General features: G+C 38.3%; 1 protein-coding gene across 2 annotated transcripts in view; it reads right to left on the bottom strand.

Moving 5' to 3' along the window:
- LOC117407255 (ephrin type-A receptor 6) overlaps positions 1 to 21,116 on the bottom strand; it is a 206,473-nt gene extending 185,357 nt beyond the window's left edge. For both annotated transcript variants that reach the window (XM_034012042.3, XM_034922865.2), the window contains exon 1: positions 20,435 to 21,116. In XM_034012042.3, coding sequence (XP_033867933.3) covers positions 20,435 to 20,555 — 121 coding nt within the window. In that variant the 5' untranslated portion in view covers positions 20,556 to 21,116. The remainder of the gene's footprint in view (positions 1 to 20,434) is intronic.
- Positions 21,117 to 23,784: the final 2,668 nt, after the last annotated feature.

The following is a 23,784-nucleotide window of genomic DNA, read 5'->3' as shown; positions in this document are numbered from 1 at the left end:
ATAATAAAACTTGTGCACCAGTGCATTCAACACCAATACTGTTGTCTGTCTAACTTCCTCATCTGACGTCACCAACAGCCATCCTGGTCACAGTGTTTAAAATACTTATTTTTACAATTGATTTTTTTTCCTACATGCTCAACACCGATACATAAAGAAAAATTTGCAAGTTTAGTTTATAAATAACCCTTGTTTGCAATATTTTATTCCATTAATATTTTTACAGTGTTGTTTTTCATTTTTAATTAAACTGCTAGAAACTATTCTGTTTTTCGAATTTCTAAACAATTGGTTCAAGTAAATGTAGGTGCAATGTCAAAATAAATTAAAATATAGATATAATCCTTCTACAGTACTGTAAATTCCAGTAGTAACAGTGTAAACCACTGATAAATGGTATTTGAATGGATTTATATTAATAATTAACAGAGTGTAAAATCAAATTATACATCCTACATCACATCTGTACTAACCTATTTTATTTGAGCTTATCAAGTACCCACACACTTCAAGAACATATCTGCTTTGCTTTACTGAACAGTTTCAGCTGCATTGGCTTTTACAAATGTGTTGTACTGATTCAAATTTAAAAGAAAATATTAAACAGGGCTGCTTGCATCAATTAAAAAGCAACAAAAAAACAATAAACTAAACAGTGCACCATCTAATAACCAGTGAACAAAACATTGGTTTTGTACAAGGTTTTTTTTATGGTATTTCAATTTTCATCAAACTCCAGTAAAAAATGTATATGCCCATTTATATATGTAGTCCTTAAATATTCTTAATGTGGGGCTGACCATGAAATATTCTAAATACAGACAGTGAATTGATATCTACATGGTTACATGATGGCAAACTCCAGTGTAAGAGGAAATATTAGCACCAATACTGACACTTGCCATTCAATAACTCTTGTAATGGTTAATATATAAGTTACATTAATAACGGTGTCCATTCAAACAACTCTTATTTAGTCCACTGGCATTTCCATTATAAAGAGGGAAAAGGATGATGAAGGGGCTGAGATATGTTGCCAGTTGTCGTGTCACTTGAATCTGATGCGTGAATATCAATGACTGCAACAATAACACTCCTGTGGGTTAATGCAATAACATTTTACCTCTGAAGACCTCATCTAAAATCCATTTTGTAGTATTTCTTTTGACATTTATTAATTTCATATTAGTACAGAGGTACAAAAGTAGCAGTAAGTCTTGAGTTTTTTTGTCAGGTCTCTTCGTGCAAATGTGTGCAGATACAGCATCCTTACTGCAATTGGCTTTGACAGCTCAGTAGTACTGGCATGTGGTGTAACTCTGTAGCCTACACACCAGTTAAGAGCCCTCTGTTGAACAACATGTGTATGCTCACTCAAGGATCAAGGCAACAGATATGTTACAGACAATTGTAAAGGGAGCCCTCCTCAATTGAAAAGGTGGCCTTGTCTTAATTTCGAGAGGAAAAAAATCATAGCGTACATACCAGTGAAAACTGTGCTAAATACTGTTCACGTTGATATACACCTGTTACGTATCTAGTCCAGGCTTTGCGACATCCCTACGAGATGGACTGATAAAGTACACTTCTGAAATACAGCATACAGCTGCAAAGGAGGTGGGGGCTGGATGAAGCAAAATACTTTTGCCTGAGATGAGAGGCAACACATTCTATGCTGGGAAGGTTTTTGTGCTGCACTTATAATTCTTATTTTTTTAGCTAGACTGAACTAGATTGGTGACTGACTTTTTCTTGCAGCAGTAGCATTTCCATGATTAACAGAAATGAGGAAAGTTTGTCTGCTTTTATTCTTGAATCTTAAACAAATTGCTGAAATGAACAATTGAACAGTACAAGTAGTGACCCGGAGCTACACAGATTCTTTAAAGATAACATGCAATTGTATCATAAACGAAGCTGCGCTACTGTTCAGGGTTAACGAGAAGAAGTTAAAGCTGAAAGCTGGTATTTTGCAATAGCATGCACTTCAAATGTAAATCCAAATTATGAAAATAACTGCAGTGATTGCATTATGTTATTAATGGTGCAGTGTACACTATAGTCTTAAAAAATAAAACAAATGTAATTTCATCAGGCTGTAATAGGCAATCCACTGTTTTTGCCTTAGTTTTGATCCCTCTCTCTCTCTCTCTCTCTCTCTCTCTCTCTCTCTCTCTCTCTCTCTCTCTCTCTCTCTCTCTCTCTCCCCAATTTTATGGAGGCCTTCATCCAGCAGTAGATTGAAAAAGGCTGATATATACAGTATATATAGGGCAGCTGGCTCTTTGAGCTAATATATATATATATATATATATATATAGATAGATAGATATTTAAAGTTGAACATAAGGTGCAAATGTATGTGGGCACCACCAAAAAAACAAACCTAAATTAATTCCTTGTATGGTAAAAATGTTGAATAAGTGGAATGCTAAATCAGATCATGAAAAAAGAAAAGTCATTACATTTAAGTCCTGCCCAGAGTTTTACAGAGACCAAAATACAAACAGCCCCACCCACCTTGGCCTATGGGCTATAAATTTTATTATGGCAGCGACAGTGAGACAGCTGTGTCTTGATTTACATAAATACACAGAAATATGCAGGCTTGTCTAGCATGTTAAAACCCTTGTCTGGTTGTGAGATAAGTAACAGATTTTGGAGCAGAGAATTAAAACAGAAGTTCGCAGTTGAGATATGGCGGCATGTAATGCAATCTCAATACACCCTGCTCTCTTCCAGGCATAAAGGGTGTCATTATTAATTGAATCTGTTGGATAAAGAATACAAAATGAAATTAAAACTTTTCTGCTCCATTCAGCTGTGCAAAAGGATTAAAACCAAAGTCTATGTTTTAGAATTGCATTTTGTAGTGGGATCACTGTTGTTCATTATTCTTGAACTGAAAGTCTAGCAAGTGGATTTTAAAAGTAAGCACCCAAGCTCCAGATGGGAAATTCCACTAGTGGTATCTGTGTTACTTGCACAATATTTTGCTTTGCATGGCCTCATAGTTGCAGAGTATTGATATTACTGGATTCAAATTAAGAAGTATGTGTAAATCATTGTGGTGGGTATCCTTCCAATGATATATTACTCAATACAAAATGCTACCCCATCAACATCATTGCAACCCTAATTCAACTCAGATCCCAGTCGCCTGGTTTTCCAATGTAGCATGCTCGATGAGCTCTAATAAAGCAGATTGACTGATCAAGAATCAAATGTTTCAGTAAGGAAAACATCATTTATATTATATAAATATGTGTATGGCTTTACATCTTGATATATCAGTCTAAAGAACAAATATGATTCCAGATCAAAAAAAGCAACGGATTGGTTGGAAGCCTGATTAACAGCATTACAAAACGGCAAACCTCACCGCTTGCATTTGAACGTCGTGGATCGAGTTAATGCATTTCATCACACAGCTGCAACTTAGCAGATACGGTAACCAAATGACTGATTAGTGTTTGAAAAAAATCATTTCGAGCCATGTGCACCCATGAAATGAAAAATGCACTTACTACTGCTGAGTATGTGTGATACATTCACATGGACTGTGCTGAAAAGAGAAGAGCAGTTTCCCCAGTGAGCATCAATAGCCAGTCATCATACTGCAGATTAGACGGGTCTATTCAACAGGCAAAATATACACTACAAGAAAGACTACACCTCCTGGGTAGCTTTTCATATAATCACTTGTCGATTTCAAGCACGTCCAGAGCAATCACTACAAACTCACCCCAGGAACGTCAGGCATCACTGAAAATAATGCAGTACAAGATTAGTGCTTGTCTGAGTTCTGAACTCAGGTGCAGTCGGTAAAGACCAAAAGGAGCCGTATAGCATTAAAAAGACAGGGTAGGTCACTCCTCTGTTCTATCTCTCACTGACATCTTAAATGCTTGGGGAAAGATGAAGAGACAGCAAAGCAGTAATCACACATGCGTCTCTAGCACAGCTCTTTCAAGTGTTTTAAATTATTTAACGGGATAAGGGCACACACACACACACACACACACACAACTAAAACAATATTTATAGCAAAATGTACAAGCATTGTGCAAGGTTTGCACATTGTGTTACTGTTTAAATCCTCTTAGCTTGTGTGTTTACAGGTTAGAAGAATACAAGTAGAACAATGAGTTTAATTTGTGAATATGTGTTTATTGCATACTGTTCTCAAAGAGCACTATTTCCTTTTTGAATGAGCTATAATAAATACAGTAACACACTGGTTTAACCATTCCTTGGGGAATTCAATGATAATGGAAATGCAGCATCCTCCATCTTCATAAGCTTCTAAAAGTGACATTATTTTATTCTGAAGTACCTTTCTAGCACTACTGTATGTGCTGGTCCATTTATACTGGCAAGAAAGCAGTGGTTAATGATAATACATTAAGATACAGTAGAAGAGCTTTCAATAGGCTGTGTTCCATAAAAGCATAGGCTAGCTAGAGCATGCTTTAGTTAATTAAATATATGTACAAAAAGAGATACAAACAGAATGTCACTGGCATTGTTTCCATGGTAATGAATGAATGTCAGTTGGACACATTTTCAGTACATTTTGTATAAGAAATTAAAGATGTAGTTTCCTATGCTTGTTCAGATTAACATTTAATTTCTAATGCATTTTCCCAACTTTGAACAGTCTCTGATGACAACTCTCTCCTCCATGTTATATTAATAGCAAAAAAACTACTCAAAATAATGTCCTTCTTTCTGCTACTAAAATCCTATCCACACTACCTACAGTATATAATGCGCAATCATGACTACTCAAAATAATGTCCTCCTTTCTGCTACTAAAATCCTATCCACACTACCTACAGTATATAATGCGCAATCATGACTTTCTGAAAATGTGATTGTGAATGGCAATCGCATATATTCACTGCAGACTGATTGTGCAGAAGGTAGACTGGGTAGGGAAAAGTGGTTTCTTGCTTGTATCAATCCCAGTTAAAATGGTCCTATTCCTGTAGACCAATATGGAAAATGTGTTCCTGAAAACATATTAGATCATCATAATTAAAAAGGAACATTCTCAAGCTAAAAGTGTGACTTCACCAATCACTGAAGGGAGGGTTCACACTTAAGTTTTTTTTTTTGTTGTTTTTTTTTTTTTTAGCGTTGTATGTATTGATATTTAAATAATTGCATACAGTTATCATCATTTTTGTTACGGTTGGGGTTAGTAACAAAATTAGATTAATATTTTGACCATGTCTTATGGTTTGTATCTTGGATCTACATCTATCAGCTGTCTATCAATCTAGCAGTCCATCTAATGTTAATCTAAAGCTGAGGGAACACTAAGCCACTTTTTCAGGAACAGCAGCAGGAAACCAGGAGACCTAGTATGAGGCAACTGTACTGTAGCAAACCCCAATAGTCCCCAAAACCAAGTCTCCTGAAACCAAGTCCCAAGTCCCAAAGTAGCTTCATGTTCCCTCAGATTTAGACATCTGCTTTATTTCAGATCACTATCCCCCCCATTTAATTTGTAAAACTGATTAACAGACTAAAGAGCCCACAAGGAAGCTGCTGTATGAGTGATTGCAATCAGATGCCAGTCACACAGGGAACAAGTTAACGTCCTGGAACCTTTAATGGGAGCTGGGATGAAGCAGAAAAATGGACAAGGAGAGCTGAGGGGAGAAAGCTTTTAAACAGCTGCAACTGTTTAGGTTTCTTCTCGGGAGCTGAAAGCAATCCTAGAGCAGGGATCTTTGAGGGTTGTATAGGCCTCTAAACTGTACACATCTCGACTGCCTTGCTGCTACTGTTTTGCTCTTTTGGGTGGTCATGTGTATTTCGACAGCCCCACTGAGCAGTTTACACTAGAATGAGGATCCCTTATTTACAGCAATCATAGCTCAAAGATCAGAACAAAACACTTCAAAGGAGGGACAGTGATGATGGAGGATAATTTTTCACATATGTTTTGCCTTTCCAGACATTTAATGTATGTTTTAATATTTTAGTATGATTCCTTTTCTTTAGTGAAATATCTGTTGTATAGGTTCTGTGCATCCGAGATGGCATGCAGCTGAGCTTCTATCTCCATGGACAGTGCAAAACCCAGCGGATGCTTCACAGAGAACAGGTCTTTCTAAAAAGATGGAAGGTAACTGGGCTGCACCAGAGTAAAAGCTACTAATGGATTCTAATTGTGACAATGAATGAATTGATATGATTACAGTTTAAGGGCTCAGCACGTGGATTAATCTGTTCCATTTATATGACGTATACTGTATAAACATTATCTTTTGAATAATTTTAACTGGTAAAAAGCCAGGGACTAATATTCAATTTTCAGGGCTGACTTAATAGTCAGCAGTAAGTTATCAGGTTGAAACAAAACATTCTTACAATCACCCATTAACACATCACCAGTATATTAAGTTTTATATATCAGTTTGTTATATATCGGGGAGCTGTTGGAGGAGGTTCCTGTTCGGGAGGAAATGGAACAACTGCCGGCCTGGAAGAAAAAGAAGGGGAGGAGTGGTCGCCCCCAGAAGAAGGGGGAGAGTGGTCACCCCTGGAAGAAGAGGAAGAAGCAGGTTCCAGCTCCAGCACCCAAAAGGGTGGAGCCCGAGCGTCCAACACCCACGAGGGAGGAGCCTGAGCATCCAACACCCACGAGGGAGGAGCCTGAGCTTCCAACGCACATGAAGGAGGAGCCTGAGCGTCCAACGCACATGAGGGAGGAGCCTGAGACTCCAACGCACATGAGGGAGGATCCTGAGCATCCAACGCACATGAGGGAGGAGCCTGAGCGCCCAACGCACATGAGGGAGGAGCCTGAGTGTCCAACGCACATGAGGGAGGAGCCTGAGACTCCAACGCACATGAGGGAGGAGCCTGAGCGTCCAACGCACATGAGGGAGGAGCCTGAGCCTCCAACGCACATAAGGAAGGAGCCTGAGCATCCAACGCACATGAGGGAGGAGCCTGAGCGCCCAACGCACATGAGGGAGGAGCCTGAGCGTCCAACGCACATGAGGGAGGAGCCTGAGCGTCCAAAGCACATGAGGGAGGAGCCTGAGCGCCCAAAGCACATGAGGGGAAAGTATGAGCGTCCAACGCACATGAGGGAGGAGCCTGAGCGTCCAATGCACATGAGGGAGGAGCCTGAGCATCCAACGCACATGAGGGGAGAGCACGACCGTCCAACGCACATGACGGGAAAGCACGACCGTCCAACGCACATGAGGGAGGAGCCTGAGCGTCCAACGCACATGAGGGGAAAGCACGACCATCCAACGCACATGAGGGGAAAGTACGACCGTCCAACGGCCTCTGAGGAAATATGGGACTGGCTGATGGACCCTAAGGGTAACATTGAGGAGGCACTCTCGATGGCGGTCGACCTGCTGTGGGCCAGAGATGGGGAGCAATGGGAAGCCTGGGAACAACAACACCACCCAGCGTCCCTCTCAGACATTGCAGCCGTAGTAATTAACTACTTGGCTGCAGAGATGGGAATGCCCCCACAGGTTCGATTCCCATTGAGAGGAGCCACTCTTACTCCACCTCCACAGGCAGTAGGCATGTCCACGCCAGGGCTCAGAGGAGAGCCGCACCAGCCTCCAGTGACGAGCGAGAGCAGTGTGATTAATTTAAAGTTACCTACTCAGTTAAAGAAGTACTAAAATTAACCTTCGTTCCACTATATGTCACATGATTGGGTGTTGAAAGTTATGGAAAAGCCACCTACCTAGTTGATTTGCATTTCTGTCTGCTTAAGTACAAAATGAATATCTAGATATATAAGACTGTTCATAAGGATTTCATTGTGCCCTGCTGAGATTCCCTATTCCTTGATTTCCAAAGTGTATAAAGATTGTAATGCTCAACCCCTGAACATGCATTCAACATTCATATTAACCTTTAACAGCCATACACATTTTAATAGCATCTCAAATTGCATCATTTAATCTAATTCTGTGCTCTGTTATTGATGGAAAAAGCACAGAAAAGGTTATTTTCTATGTTATGAAAATGATATGCAGTTGCACGTGCAAACAACAACTGCTTCAACGTGTCATGCCAACCTGATCTTCACAGCGATTATGTTAAAGTTAATTTTCATTTTTGTGGAAATATCATTGGCCATTGCTACGATGGAACTAATCTGCATCTGTTTCTTTCCAAATTCTCCAGGTGTAGCCAATTTCCTAATCACCAAATGTTTACTGGGAAGCAAAGAATATGCAAATTGTTTGGCAAACACAGATTGTACAAAACATCATAAACAAAAAAAACAGTGAACATTTCAGGAGAAGGTAAAGACAGAGACACAAGTAAATCAAAGCGCTGACCACAGGGTTCCTTCGTATCTTCTAATATCAACATCCCAACATCTGCAACAGGTGAAAACCATGTTTATGGAAGATTGTACAGCAGCACACAGAGCGTGACCAGTCTCCCAGTGGAAAGAGGAACCACAGTAACACACAGAGCGTGACCAGTCTCAGTGGAAAGAGGAACCACAGTAACACACAGAGCGTGACCAGTCTCCCAGTGGAAAGAGGAACCACAGTAACACACAGAGCGTGACCAGTCTCCCAGTGGAAAGAGGAACCACAGTAACACACAGAGCGTGACCAGTCTCCCAGTGGAAAGAGGAACCACAGTAACACACAGAGCATGACCAGTCTCTGTGGAAAGAGGAACCACAGTAACACACAGAGCGTGACCAGTCTCCCAGTGGAAAAAGGAACCACAGTAACACACAGAGCGTGACCAGTCTCCGAGTGGAAAGAGGAACCACAGTAACACACAGAGCGTGACCACTCTCCGTGGAAAGAGGAACCACAGTAACACACAGAGCGTGACCAGTCTCCGTGGAAAGAGGAACCACAGTAACACACAGACCGTGACCAGTCTCCCAGTGGAAAGAGGAACCACAGTAACACACAGAGCGTGACCAGTCTCCCAGTGGAAAAAGGAACCACAGTAACACACAGAGCGTGACCAGTCTCCCAGTGGAAAGAGGAACCACAGTAACACACAGAGCGTGACAACTCTCCGTGGAAAGAGGAACCACAGTAACACACAGAGCGTGACCAGTCTTCCAGTGGAAAGAGGAACCACAGTAACACACAGAGCATGACCAGTCTCTGTGGAAAGAGGAACCACAGTAACACACAGAGCATGACCAGTCTCTGTGGAAAGAGGAACCACAGTAACACACAGAGCATGACCAGTCTCTGTGGAAAGAGGAACCACAGTAACACACAGAGCATGACCAGTCTCCCATTGCCCTATAGGGGCTTCACATCATGCTGTGACTTGTTGCTAACTGGGCTTGCTGATTACCATTATTATTTTAATATAATTTAAACTTTCTTGGAGACTTCTTCACCGACTAGTTTCCTGTAACTAATTTGAAATCTATTTTGAGTTGGCTTTACATGGGAAAATAAATGATCTGATTGATTGATTTACTGATTGTCTGAATATACAGTAGAACACAACATACTGTACGGAAGGTCGTTTGTGGCTAATATTACATGAAGCCACCACCAACAGCAACACCAAATGCCTAATGTGATGTGTGCACTGAACTCAAACCTTTATGTTGAAGACACGCAATAAAAGACAGAATAACTAGGCATGCACAGTAATAGATACTATATCTGTTACGATTTGTAATGACAGTGCTACTGTACTATAGTGAGTATGTCTTCAAGGCAAGCCCCAGATGGCAGTCTTCTATCTGCTGTATGACAATATTAATATTAAAATGAGACAACATTGCTTTGTGTGGACAGAATCAAAAGTGTATGAGAGATTGGTTCAATAGGCAAGTGCTTTCAACCAGGAGGTCTGGCTTCAATACAGCGTGGTGTGTGGAGGCACAGAGCTATTACAGGTACCATCCATCAGATGAGATCTAAGATTGAAGTTGTATCTGTCGTGTGGGCATCAAAGCCTCCCCAAGATATCTGTTGAATAATAGCAGGCATACTGACCCCAGATGTACTTGCCAAATTGGTCAGATGAATGAGTGATCAAATCCTGATTCTACAGTCCTTATAAACACAACAAAATACAAAATGAAATAAATTATCAATGGAATAGCTTTCTTAACTTCCCTTAGATACAAATGAACAAACTCTCCAGTGTATGCTCTGCAAAAGAGCTGCACTATCCCGAATACCCTGCCAGCATTGTCATGCCAGTGGGAATTTTACTCTGTGATAAAAATAGACAAGACTGCTTGATTGTTGAGGCTTATAAATATGTCTGAGAGCCCAAACATAAAGATAACCACATCACAATTGATCAGTTAACCCCAGAAAAGCCCGTGGCTGCACTGCTGCCTTGGAAAGTCAGGCTCATTGACTGAGACATTCAGAATGAAATCTGTTGAGATGTGACAGGCACTGTACTTGGGTGACAGACTAAGGAAGCATGTCAAACGTTCTACCTGAGGCATGAAGTGTATTTAAAGTGTCGCAGTTTAACTGCAGTGAGATTACGTTACATGGGGTCAAATTAAAACAATTGAAAGAAAGACACAATTTTAGCTGTGCTGGTACTGCAGGTTAAAATACTAAAGCTACAGTACATTTACAGTACAAACCCTAACCCTACCCCTAACCCTAACAATGAAACATTCCAAATGGTTCTGAAAGGCATTTTTTATAGTTACAAACAATAATGCCTGCTTACCGTTAAATTCATAATTAATTGAAATCAGACTGTAGTCAACAAAGAGCTGAATTATTCTCACAAACTCACAATCAACCCAACAACAGATCTCTGCTGCATGATTCGATGTTTGAGCCTTCTTAAAAACCATCACGAAATGACTAAGAGACAAATAACCCTGTGTGAGATTTATTTAATAGATTATCACAACAAACAGAATAGAAAACAAATCCTGTGAGTTGTTTACATGGTTACAGGAGCCTGAACCACAGTATGAAGCTCTATATTACTGTGTACTGGATTTAAAAAGAGGCACAAGAACTAAACTATTTCAGAGCCACATTTGTTTTTGATTTGATTGATCAGCATATCGTCAGTGATATCTTTTATTTCTAAAATAAATATTTTTCTGCATTTGCTCAGTTAATTACATGAACTTATTATTTCACAAAATGCTTTTTTTTCCCTGAAGCTAAAACGCTGATTGAATTAATTCACTGTGGTGAAGGCCAGCATCTTATCCAAGGACATTTCCACTGTGTTACTATATGCTTACATTAAATGACTTTGGCAGACAGAAAAAAATATATTGAAGAAAATCTTATATGGGAATACAGACTAAAGAAAACTATTTAAAATCGATGTGAAAAAAAAAAATCTAGTATTTCACTCTTTTTCGCAGTGACATTCATCAGCACAGGAAACACATATCTGTTGTTTATGCTTTGATCAGCTGATAGCAACACCTTTTAAAACGTAATTTGGACACATCAGTTAATTTGGGGTCCAGCTGGATGAAACAAAAAGGAGTCCCAGGAATTGTCCTTCAAACACTGTGTCATTGTTTAAAAGACAAGTGAATGCAGTGTCAGAGTTTAAAAGACAAGTGAACACTGTGTCAGAGTTTAAAAGACAAGTGAATGCATTGTCCATGCCTTTAAATCCGAATGTCCAGCTAGTATTAAACATCTGCTATTAATCTGTGAACAGCACAACCTCTTTTGACAAAGGTGCCTGTCCATTACCAAGCAACAATGACAGCATGCCATCAATCCACAAAGTCTCCAGTCTTATACAGATTACTAATGTTATGGATTACTTACAGTAATTGATTACAGTATTCTCAAGCATAGTAAACTCCATGGTGGTTCACTGTGGTACAGCACAGTAAATGCATGCTATTGACATGTGAAAAGCTTTAAACTGTAGAATTGTGCACATTTTAAGAAAAAACATGTTTTTTAAAGGTTGAACACCAATTTCCAACATAGAGAAAGAAGGCTTCTCATTACAACATTATGGCAGCCTAGCAAAATAAATTCCCCACCCGTTCACAAAGTTTATGGATGTGTTTACCGTAGACTCTAGTATACCTGATTAATTCAAATCCAACTACTGCAGAATAAAAAGTGGGATTAAACTGCTTCTGTTCAAGGTTAAAACAACCCTTGGTGTGATGAGCGTTCTTCAGTTAGAAAACGACCTGTTAGACGCGTGGCAGAAATGCCCTCACTCCTCCTTTACTTCCCTTCAGAAACGGCTTTGCTCACTCTGGAAACAGCTGTATAACAGCAGGGGCCTTCACAAGCTATTCTATTTCCAGGGCTGTCCTGACTCATCATCACTGCTGTATGATTATGAAGCTGCATGGCAGTGCTGAAATATGTCAGTGATAGCAAAAGGGGTTTGTGACAGGATTGACCGAGGTTTGAGACTCAGAGACAGTATAAAGTTCAAAAATAAAGTTTTTAATAAACAAAAATACAAAATAAACCAGCACAAGGGCCAAACAAAAAGGTTTTAAACATAAAATACAAACACAAAACAAAAACTTACAAAATAAAGTTTCCAGGCTGGGCGTTGCCTTCACTGGAACAGAAAACACACAAACACACAAACACACAAACACACAAACACACAAACACACAAACACACAAACACACAAACACACAAACACACAAACACACTCTTGCTTCCAGAACTCTCCTTCCACTCTCTTCTAGCCAGGGCCTCTCCCCTGGCTTTTATCCCCTGTGGCTGGAGCCCAATTATTCAATAATTGCTGATTAGTCAATTAGGGCTCCAGCCACATTCTCACATGTTTTCCTGGCAGGGAGGAATTTTAACCCCCTCCCTGCCAGTCCCAACATTGATCATAAAGACGGGGCAGTACCCCGTCACAGGGTTTCAATGATTTGGAAGCTTGTGGTTGCTGTCAAACAAGTTGCGGCTCAGGTTGTAAGGCTTAGATACAGGTTTCTGGATCTCGGTTCAAATCCAGTTTGGCCACTTTAACCTTCATTGAACTCACAGGAGACTTGACGTATACAACATTAACCCAAACTGTCTTTCTTAAAAATATAGACTAAAAGCCTACGAAATTGGTTTAATGTAATGGAGAAGATTATCAGATCGAATGGTTTGTAAACATGAAATAAAATGAATATGTGAAAACGTTCTGTACCACTCTCTCTGTCCAGAGATTGAAATAAAATGGCAGTAAATTTTACTGGACAACCACAAACAATAGAACTGAGAACATCAAAGGATGCAGCTATGCACCAAATATTAGACATTTAAAAACTAAAATGTCCTCACTATGCTAGCCATATTAGGCACAACAACACATTGAGTATGCAAGGGTTATATAACCCTGCAAATCTGAAGTAACTGCCTCAAATGGTTTCTGAGACGTGAGCCTTTGTCACTGTGGTGGCGGCAGCTTTGTGAAATAACTGGTAAAAAGGGCTGCTTTTTTGAACAATACCAATGATTGAATTTGACTCAGATTATAGCTGTACAAGCACTGGATCTTTACCGTTCGATTTTGCCCAAATAACTTCCATAACACTGATAATATGAAGTCACCATCTGAAATGCTTTATGCTATATTAGCAGATGTAGTAATGTGCGTCAGGTTTCACAAAAACATATAAGCTTCCCAGGGATGCTTAATTAATTAATTTCTATGAGCCTCATTGGTTGTCTCAGACAAGCAGGTTCTTGGTACAGGTCAATACCCTAAGCTAGAGGCCCTCTAAAGCTATTGAGTTTTTAGAATCCTGGAACTCTGTTTTTAACATAAATTTAAAGAAGACTTGCCTCAGCTCGGAACACCTAACTGTCGCCATGGTGAATTATCTAGCAGGCAACGACTGCTGCACTGGGCATTAATGCTCAAACAATAGTAGTTAAGTAGAACACCAATGGCAAGTCAATAATAACTATCCTGAAGAAGGATGGAAACCACTAACACGACTGGGCACTTTGAGTTTGGAGCCACTCCATGTATGTATTTCAGAAATGAGAATACAAGTAAAGGGGATATAGATCCCATATGGGGTTGTTTTCATGTCACTGGGTTGAGGATGTGTGGTAAGCGTGGGGACGACGGGCAGTGATTCGGTTGGAATCCTGTCCATCAGTGACGATTAGCAGTAGGTATTTATTAATACCTGCAGAATGGTTGGGGAGGGCCAGAAAGGTTCCATCAGGCACTGACAAAGGACAGACCTGCACTGTGCCCTAGCATCTAAAGTAAGGAAGTTAGGGCCCTTCCTGCCTCGCACTGTATTAGGGCTTCACTGTCAACATTAACTAATAAAAGCATTATTATTCCCGCCCTGGTTATTAGGCTTGACCACTGCCTCTGTTTCAATTGTGTTACAAAGGCCCTGACGAAGCGATAGACCCCGGCTGAAGTGAGAGTCTCCTTCTTCTTGGTACAAAATCACTTCCTATACTGAATAGCAACTGTTTTCACAAGAAAAGGGGGCCATTACATTTATTGCTGTGAAGAAATATATTTTAAAATCTTGGTTAGAACGCATTTAAAATACTGTCAGTTTGTACTGCATGGTTTAAATTTGGATTTTAGACTCATTGGGAGAAAAAAAGTGCAGTACAGCAGCACCTCAAAGTTAAACACAACAGGAATGTAAGCATGGCTTATTTCACAGCATTTCATGGTCTAAAAATAGGCATTTCAGATAGGTCATTAAAAACATACACTATGTATTAAAGGAAAAAAAAACAATTGCGTTGTCACAAAAACAACAGACCCATGAAATGCTTTCCTTCTTGTACTGGACAGAGCGATCTTTAGCAGAAATATTTGCCATCTTTGTTGCAGCTGGTGCCTTTTTCGTTGAAGACATTTTAAAGAAATCGTGCAGCACTATGCAATGTGTTCAATCATTTACTGGAAACAAACTAAACCAGCTGTCAGGTTCATAAATGCAGTGTAACAGACAGTGCGTCAATAAGGCAAACATTTATTTTTTGTGATATATATATATATATATATATATATATATATATATATATATATATATATATATTTATATATATACACACACACTGTTCTTTCAGAAATTGAATTTCACAGAAATCGTGGAATCCATTATAACCATGAAAAAAATACAGCCTTATTCACGAGTGTGTGAAATGTCTGCAACACTGAAGCTTGCATTATTTTCAATCATTTATTGTATGTATTGTATGGGCCATATTTTCAAAGCGTTTTCTCCAGTCTTTAATTAATTCCAATTCCAGGTGAAATGTCTGTTCATTTTCCAAAACTCAAACCAAACAGCTATGTAATATAACCCAAGCTCTTTCCAGCACTCGACAGGTGTTTTTTATGCTCAAATTCCCAGCCTCTGGTTTTCCCAGCAAGGAGCCCTGTTTCCGGATTCAAGCAGTATGTTTGGTTGGCTGGTCAGTTTGGAAGTGTGGAGTTTGGGGCTTCAAAGTTTTGAATTTATACTAAGTATACACCAGTTTTTGCTTTGTACTACAAGGTGGTTATAGTATCCGGCAGCATTTACAATGGTTACTATGTTTAATTAGTGCTGGGACGAACACAGGATTTTCATGTTCGGATATTCGCTCATAATTTAAATATTCGTTAATTTTTCAAAAAGTAATAAAAGCCATATATTGCTCTGAACGCAGGCAGAGACAGCATAGCAGCAGGGGCAGGGGGCGTGGCCATGGCCCCTGTGTGTGTGCCTTTATTTTACAGCAAGACCTTACAATATGTAACACGTTAAAATAGAAAAATATCCCAGGAGTAAAGAACACGTTGTGTAGGACTTACTTTACCCCAGTGAATTAACTGCAAAACAAAGGATGCCAAATAGCAGTTCAAGTTAAACATTGTTTTGTTTACTCCTGAAATAAACAGTACATAAAGTTGACAACACATTTTATTTGATTTATTTATTCATTTTCATTCCTTGCCATTGCCGTTTCTTCACAGTAAACAGTGGCCATCGACATTTTCATAAAGTAATAACATGAGGTTTACTTGTGCCTTTTTGTAGCTGAACAAGCAAATGAAAACTGAAATTTAACTTTCGCACTTCAAATAAAACAAACGTGGAAATGGTGTTGTAAATTGAAAGGGAAAAAACTCACTGTTTTGGTTCTCGTTTATTACATTCCACATTTGCAACAAAATATATATAATACATTTCTATATAAAAATCACTACACGCCATTGTCAGGAAGTTGGGTATTGTTTAAGCGAGGCATTTCACAATGACGTGCTTGCTTTTTCTCTGGCTCGCTCTCTAAAGCTCTAAAGCAGCACAATGCATTTTTCCGTGCATAATCTGGTTTGTTTACTTTTTGCTGTCTAAAACTTTGAAATAGAGGCTCAAGAGCTGCTGTGTTGATTCTGTGTTTTTGTTATATATATATTAATCTCACATATCACACAGAGCTCTTTTTCATTTGCCATTTTTTGAAACTGTCGCGCAAATTCTGGTGAGACTGTAAATAAGTTATTTTTGTCATTTGTAGCGAATACGAACATCTGATTTTTATATCTGAATACAAAATATTCGTTCAGATATTTGTCCCAGCACTATGTTTAATAGAATATTTTACATTAATCCAACAATTTATGGTAACGGTTTACATTGTTGACATTTACATTGCAGTTACTTAGTAAATACATGTGTACTTACACGTAATTATAATGTTATTATGCATCGTTACAATGTACTGAATCTGTACATTTTGTTGCATGATATAACCCAAACCCTAAACCTAACTCTAAACCTAACCCTAACCCTTTTCTGATACAATGTGCACTTACATATATCGGGCAACAAGATGTGCACATTAAGTACATTACAACTATGCATAATAACTAATTAAGTAATTATGTGCAAGTACACACTATGTAACTGTTCTGTAAATACACAGTAATTAGACACACTGCATGTTAAGTGTTAGCGTTTTCTCTTGCTTCTGTTTAAAGCTAGGCATTCCATCTGAATGTTCTGTAGTCATTTACTGTGTGGTACTGCCCTGCAATGGAGTTTTCTGGTTGGTGAATTAAAGTTCTAAACTATAGTAGGAGGCAAAAATAATCTCTTTTGTCTTTAGCAGTCTATGCTGCACTGCACAGTAGAGAGTTATGTAGGCAGGGAGGACCATCTCCTAAAAAAGCTTCAAATGATGAATCCAGAGTCGACGAACACAGAATGCTTTGATAGGAACCATCAGATATGGACACCTTGCCTATTGCTAACTATAGGAAAGAAAAGAACTGCTGGAACTGCAAGATTTGCTTCACAGCTCCTCTCAGGTAACCCTTCGTGACTACAGGGTGCAAATTCAGAAAGCAGACATTCAAGAAGAACGCAGTATTAGAACAACACTAACTAAATAAAGCAAACTGCTCTGCCCCTGAGACGAATTAGCTTACTGGGGCAGCCAAGCCAAGCATCTCCCTATTTGATCTGTACTCAAGCTTCCATTTTTTTAAACGTATAGATCCCTCAATACAGTATCAATTCAAACTGAAATGCTTGCACTGTTTAAGCTTAGTATGTGACCATGCTTCAAGGAATCATCTGATAATAAAATATTTAGCAACTCCATTTAAAACAGTAGAGTCTCAGTGTGTGTGTGGGTTGCAAACTGTTTGTTCATAGCTGGCGTACAGTATAAGACCATCCCACTAGTGTTACAGCTATGTGCACAGGACATTCCATTACAGCACGTGGGCCATACAGTGTGTATTTTAGTTTTAGAGTGTATTTATAATACGTTGTTCTTGAATCCTGCAGAATTTGTTACTGCGCGTCTTGTGCCCTAAAGTTTAGCTGTTTTGAGGAAATTCTGACCTGTGATTGGTTAAAACCTCATCATAGGAGAAAAAAATAGATTGAACAATTGCTCTAACATCCTTACACCAAGAGAAAATGGCTGAATGTGAAAAACTGCTGAAGAGCGATTCTGTGACTTACCAGAAAATGAATTACAAAACATGCTACAAGAGAAAAATGCTCCAAACCTAAAATGGTGATTAAAACACCACTGTCACAGTTTTTTCTGAAATTCAATCAAATTCAACTCGACGATGTAAACAAATACGACAGCGAGGTTCTAAACTGTATTATGCAGCAGTCAGCAAGCCATACGGAGAGCTGTACGCCAAAAAGACTTGAGAGCTATGCGGTATGAACTTCAAAAACATTTTCTGTTATTTATTTATGTTATTTATGTATTTATTTATGTATGCTGTATCAGCTATATTTAAACAAAATATATAAAGTCATATTTACTACCCAACCTTGCCTCACTTATTTTCTTGACTGATTGATATATTAAATATATAATGCAGACTCACCTCATAGTGGAAAATGAAATGTCCCTCCAGGGTGCAATGCCTCCGTCTGAGGCTTCGGGCATTATAGCCCCCTGTCGGTAACAATAGTCTTCCCTCAGGGCAATCATTTTCCACTATGGCCCTCCTCTCCAGTCCATATTTACTATATATATATATATGTGTGTGTGTGTGTGTGTGTGTGTGTGTGTATTGGTACCATACACCTAATACAATTCAAGAAAACATGTAAAATACAAGCATTTAATGAACATTAGCCACTAATAAATGACAAAGGCCATAATACACAATTGCTGGTTTGTTTGTTTTATGGTTTGTTTTATGATTTTTCTTTAAAAGGGATTTGCAGTGAGATCTATGTGTGCATACAACTCTTCTGTGTTCTGTGTCCTTTGTTCAGTACTTGACTTTATAGTGGAGCTTAGTTACTGTGTAATGGTTTTCAATCAATTAATATATGTTGCAATTAGTTCTATTATATTTTTATAGACTTTTATTGTAAAAGTGCCAATACTTTTGTCATGAAGAAATATTTGAACTTGCTTAAGTGCTTTTGTTTTTTTCTAAAGATGTTTCATTAAATGCTTGTATTTAACATGTTTTCTTAAATTTTCTTAGATTAAGTGTAGGGCGCCAATACTTTTATCTGAAACTGTATACAGATATATAGCTGTTTGTATGTGTGTATATATATATATATATATATATATATATATATATATATATATATATATATATATATATATATATATAAACAGCTATCTATCTGTCTATTATATCTACTAGTTACCTCGCATTCTGTCTCCGTCTTTCCTAATCTATTCAATTACGTACACAGCATTACAGCACAGCTCTGCAGAATATCAGTGTACGTTTAACTTTAATTTTTTATTTATATAAATCATCAATAACGTTAAACGGCCAATCACAGGACATTGAACAACATTACAAGAAACGGAATTAGGGTATCTAAACGCAATGCATTTAGGGTTTAGACCAGTCAGCATTTATTCTCAACACCTGATGAAATTGTATCAGCCGAACATTCATTTATTTTGTAAAACTGTTATTATACAAAAGTCTATGTGCCAAAACGCATCTGTATGTATTCGGTTATGCCGCAATCGTCGCGTTGTTTACGAGACATATTATTAATATGCTAAATTGTGTTGTTATTAGGCTAAATCTTGTTATATTTTCTGTTATTACTCATTAAGATTATACGAGTTAATTGTAATTGCAAGTTAGGAGTAAATTACTAATTTATTGAATGGATTTACAGCAGTCTATTGACAAAATAATTTTACATTAACATTTATATGAACTATTAACCGCAAAACTAACTATGGCTGCATGATGCATTCTGCGTATTTAATTCCACAACACCACGACAACCTGGAACAAGTTCACCAATGAAGGGATACTTTCTGTTAATGTCTTAGAACGCATTTTTAAACAAGATAGTTATACTTTTGTTCAAATATGGATAGATGCTCTTTCAAAGCGCAAGATCTCCAGTCGCACATTGGGACTTGTAATGTAATGACAACAAAAAGTGAAACAGAACTGAATGCTGCCAAAACCACAAAGTGTATACGGGAATGTTAAGCAAACAAACAAAACAAACAAATAATAATAACGAATTCATTAAAATCTGAAGCTACAATTCAAGCCGTCACTATGTTTTTTTTTTTTGTTTGTTTGTTTTTTTGACATAGCCTACCATAGCCTAACGGTAATAAAAGTGTTTCGATCAAGCATAATATTTTCTTTTGAATTTTTTTATTATTATTAATTTATATATATATATATATATTATTTTTATATAACAATTTAAGCCTAATAACGCAAACTGTAAATGGTAAAAACACATAGGCCTACATAATTGATTATCCTTCTGGTAGAGAGTGAATCGAGAATTCAGAAGTTACCTTGTGTGCAGTTTACCCGTGCTTGCATTAATACATATCATAACGGAACACATTAATTAAACTACATGGGTGAATGACACAAGTATGCTCAAACTGCTTTTATTAATCTGAGGAATCACATTCCACCGAAATTTACCTGCCATTGTATCCTGCTCAGCTGCGGTATTTGTCACTGACTTACCTTGGTTTGTGTGGCTAGAGGTGGCAAAGAGAGCCCCGAGAAGCAGGAAGACCACACAGAATTGAACTCCAAACCCCATTTCTAAAACATCCACAGAGGTTCCCAAAAATCCACCGGCCATCAAAAGTAAAAAAAAAAAAAAAAAAAAAACAAACACCAGCAGATTCTCCTTCAAAATGTTCTTAATCCCTTTGAAATCAGAACACTGAGCAGATCTTCATATCCCCCGCCTACTCACTCGCTCTCCACAAGAGCACACTGACAGCACAGTAGCGGACCAGTGGGACGCTCTGTAGTTTATGTGCAATAGAAAACGTCTTTAAAAAAAAAAGGCTGTTTCAGTTCAAACCTGCAAATGACCACCCTAATTTATTTAATCCAAACGTTGTTCCCTTCTACTGTATCATTTGGGGGAGCAGTGATACACCTTTGCGTGGTGCAACTTCCTTCCATACGAGCTGAAACACAGTATTGGTTCAGTACAGTGTGTTATTGTGTTGCTCTTTTCTAATCCAGTGTTTCAAATTGTCATGAGAAGAAGAAAAAAACATTCACAAAAGCCTACGCTACGCTGTCCGACAGTATATTCGTGGTTTCCCGTTGGAATAGCACATTTACACGAGGAACAGTAGGGCAGCCTCTTTGCTTGAAGGAAAACAGATTAGATGTTAAAACCTGCCGTGCTGTAGCAGTGACATCCCAAGCAGAACCTGCGAGAGCAACGCAAGAGGGAGAGTGTTCTGTACAGGGGACTCGGCACTAGAGGGTGTTAGCTGACAACATAAAAAGGGCTAATAGGCTACAGTATGTGGCATACGTAGCTGAAAAGTTAAGGCAGGTTAACAACATGCAGTTTTTTTTTGTATGTCGCTGTCGTTTACAGCTTCTACTTTTGAAACGCAGGGGCCTTTGTTATTTTATTATATCTTCTTAGGATTCGGGAGGGGAGGCGTTTAATACCTCAAAACTCCACGCAGTTTACTTGAAAGAGACACATACCGTATTTTACTCGTTGTGGCTGAGGTCCTATATAAAATAATATTAATGAAAAAGATGATGATCTTGACCAAACATTATTTTGTGTTACACGGTGCGGCGGTCTAAGAAAAATAATGTGTTAGGCGACTGAATTGGTTCTTGTAAAACAATGTCTGCTTATAGAAGAAGAAGAAGAAGAAGAAGAAGAAGAAGAAGAAGAAGTTTAAATGTTTTTTTGTGTATCCTCCGTTATCTCAAAATGCTTTGTGGTATGTTTGGCGAAATACTCATAGCAGGCGCCTGAAGGACATGCTACCAGTGTACACTCCGCACTAGGTATTCATTTTTATGCTTCAAAAAATCTGTCAGGACATCTCTGTTAAACTAGTGGGGAAAATAACAAAAACACAACGTTAAATTTGGCGACTGCAAAAATGAAATGCGATTTAAAAGTAGGATCGGGGATGAACAAATTACGTAATTTGTCAGCACTGTTTGAAATAAAATTAAGAGGACCAGAATTAGGCTCAGGCAAGATATGAAGGTAAAAACAAAGATTGTTTTGTAATTAACAGCTTTTTCTGAGTTTAATTATAAAACTTCAAGCCCTACTTGTGTGTGTGTGTGTGTGTTGTGTTCGGATTTACTTTTTCCACAATGTTATATTTCATTTATGCAATATGGACCTCTGTTAATATGGGGCATAACACATTATTTTAAAATAAAATACAGTGCATGGTGGGATACTATCGTATTAATTTCCACGGTTCGTTGCGCTGCTGGGAATTGTAACTGACTATTCTAATGGTGTGTGGACGCATTAAGCCTGACTAAACATGAAACGGTACTTCAGTGTGGACGCTTAGAGCTGTAGTAATTAGAGCCGTTTCGAGTACGGTTCTCGAGATCGGTTATGTAGTGTGGACAGGGCCTTAGCCTTGCAAGGTGGTGACAGTCATCTAAAGAATATGAATACAGTGCAGCATCTAATACAAATGTCCAACTTGGAGGTTACTGCTTCCTACTGACCAGAAATCTAGCCTGCTTGTATTATATTATCATATTTTAGAAACTGTACAAGAGTTATAGTACTGTGTATTGCAATTGTGTATTACCATAGTGTTATATAATTAAACCATATAGCTACATACATTACCGCTGTTCAGTGCGAAATGCTAAAAGCACATCCTACTAGTGACTCTGAGAAAATGAAGTTGGTATTCCACAGCATCTTTGATCATTCGTGCAGACACACTGTCACACAATTGGTCAACGTTAGGACGAACTCCACTGGGGACATTTCATGAATGTTCCAGGTTTTGTCGATAGTAGTACTATAGTGTACTGTATCTGATAGAAGCCAAACTGGCTGATGCAAAGAAATGTCAGATGGCTTTATCAGATCAATATCAGGATCTAATTTAACATAGACAGACTGGTTCCAATGTATATGTTCCACAGACAATACATGTGTTACCTGCCCAGTCCAATCAGAATGAAAAGGGTTATCGATATAGTATGTAGTATTTTAGATCATATTCAATATTTGCCAAGGTATGGGGCCAATACCTTCAGGGAAGCTGGGGATAGATGGTTTTGATGTTATGGTATTAGTAATGTGTGCAGTCTTGGATATAGATGTTCCATTGAGACCCTACAGTCAATTCTCTATCAAATACCCCTTCCCCACTGGCACATCTGACCCGTGAGGGCTCGGTACGGTACACTCAAAAACACAAAATTCTACCAAATTTCTCAACCTTTACCTTTATTATATTAATATAAAGAAAAAAAAATGCAGACAATAAAATAATTCTAAAATCATTTACAAAAATATAGTAAAACAAAATACAGCTGTACCATAAATTAAACTATGGCTCTCGTTGCGCTCGCGCAGCTTCATTTTTTAAGCACCCAAACAAAAAAAGCTGTCCTTAAGATGGGATATCTTTGGCAAATCATATTTTTAAAACCTTCCTTTTTCCGCTTCATCGGAAGTAATTGAACTGTATTAAGTCGATATAATCAGTAAAATTAGATGTTAAAACCTGTAAAAGAGTAAAGTGGATCATAAAGAAATTCCTAAATGTATTTACAAAATATAGCGATACAAGATACAGCTGTACTGTTGGTCTATTAAATTTTGAACACCATTTGTTTGGCAAACTGAGTTAATTTATAACAATAATTAATAACAGCTGTCTTTTGTTGTGTGTGACGCCAGTAGCAAGGCTCGGCTCTGTGGTGGAAAAACAACCCAGACTCTCCTTAACCGCACCGCGAGGGCTCTGTACGGCCCCAGTGTGGCTTGGTTGTACAGTGGAAAAGAGGCAAAATTCTGGCAGGTATGCTAGTTACAAATGTGATGATCT

Source organism: Acipenser ruthenus, chromosome 8, assembly GCF_902713425.1.
Source record: "Acipenser ruthenus chromosome 8, fAciRut3.2 maternal haplotype, whole genome shotgun sequence".
Taxonomy (NCBI): Eukaryota; Metazoa; Chordata; class Actinopteri; order Acipenseriformes; family Acipenseridae; genus Acipenser; species Acipenser ruthenus.
Note: the sequence above shows the minus strand (reverse complement) of the source record. Positions and strands in the feature narration are given on the sequence as shown.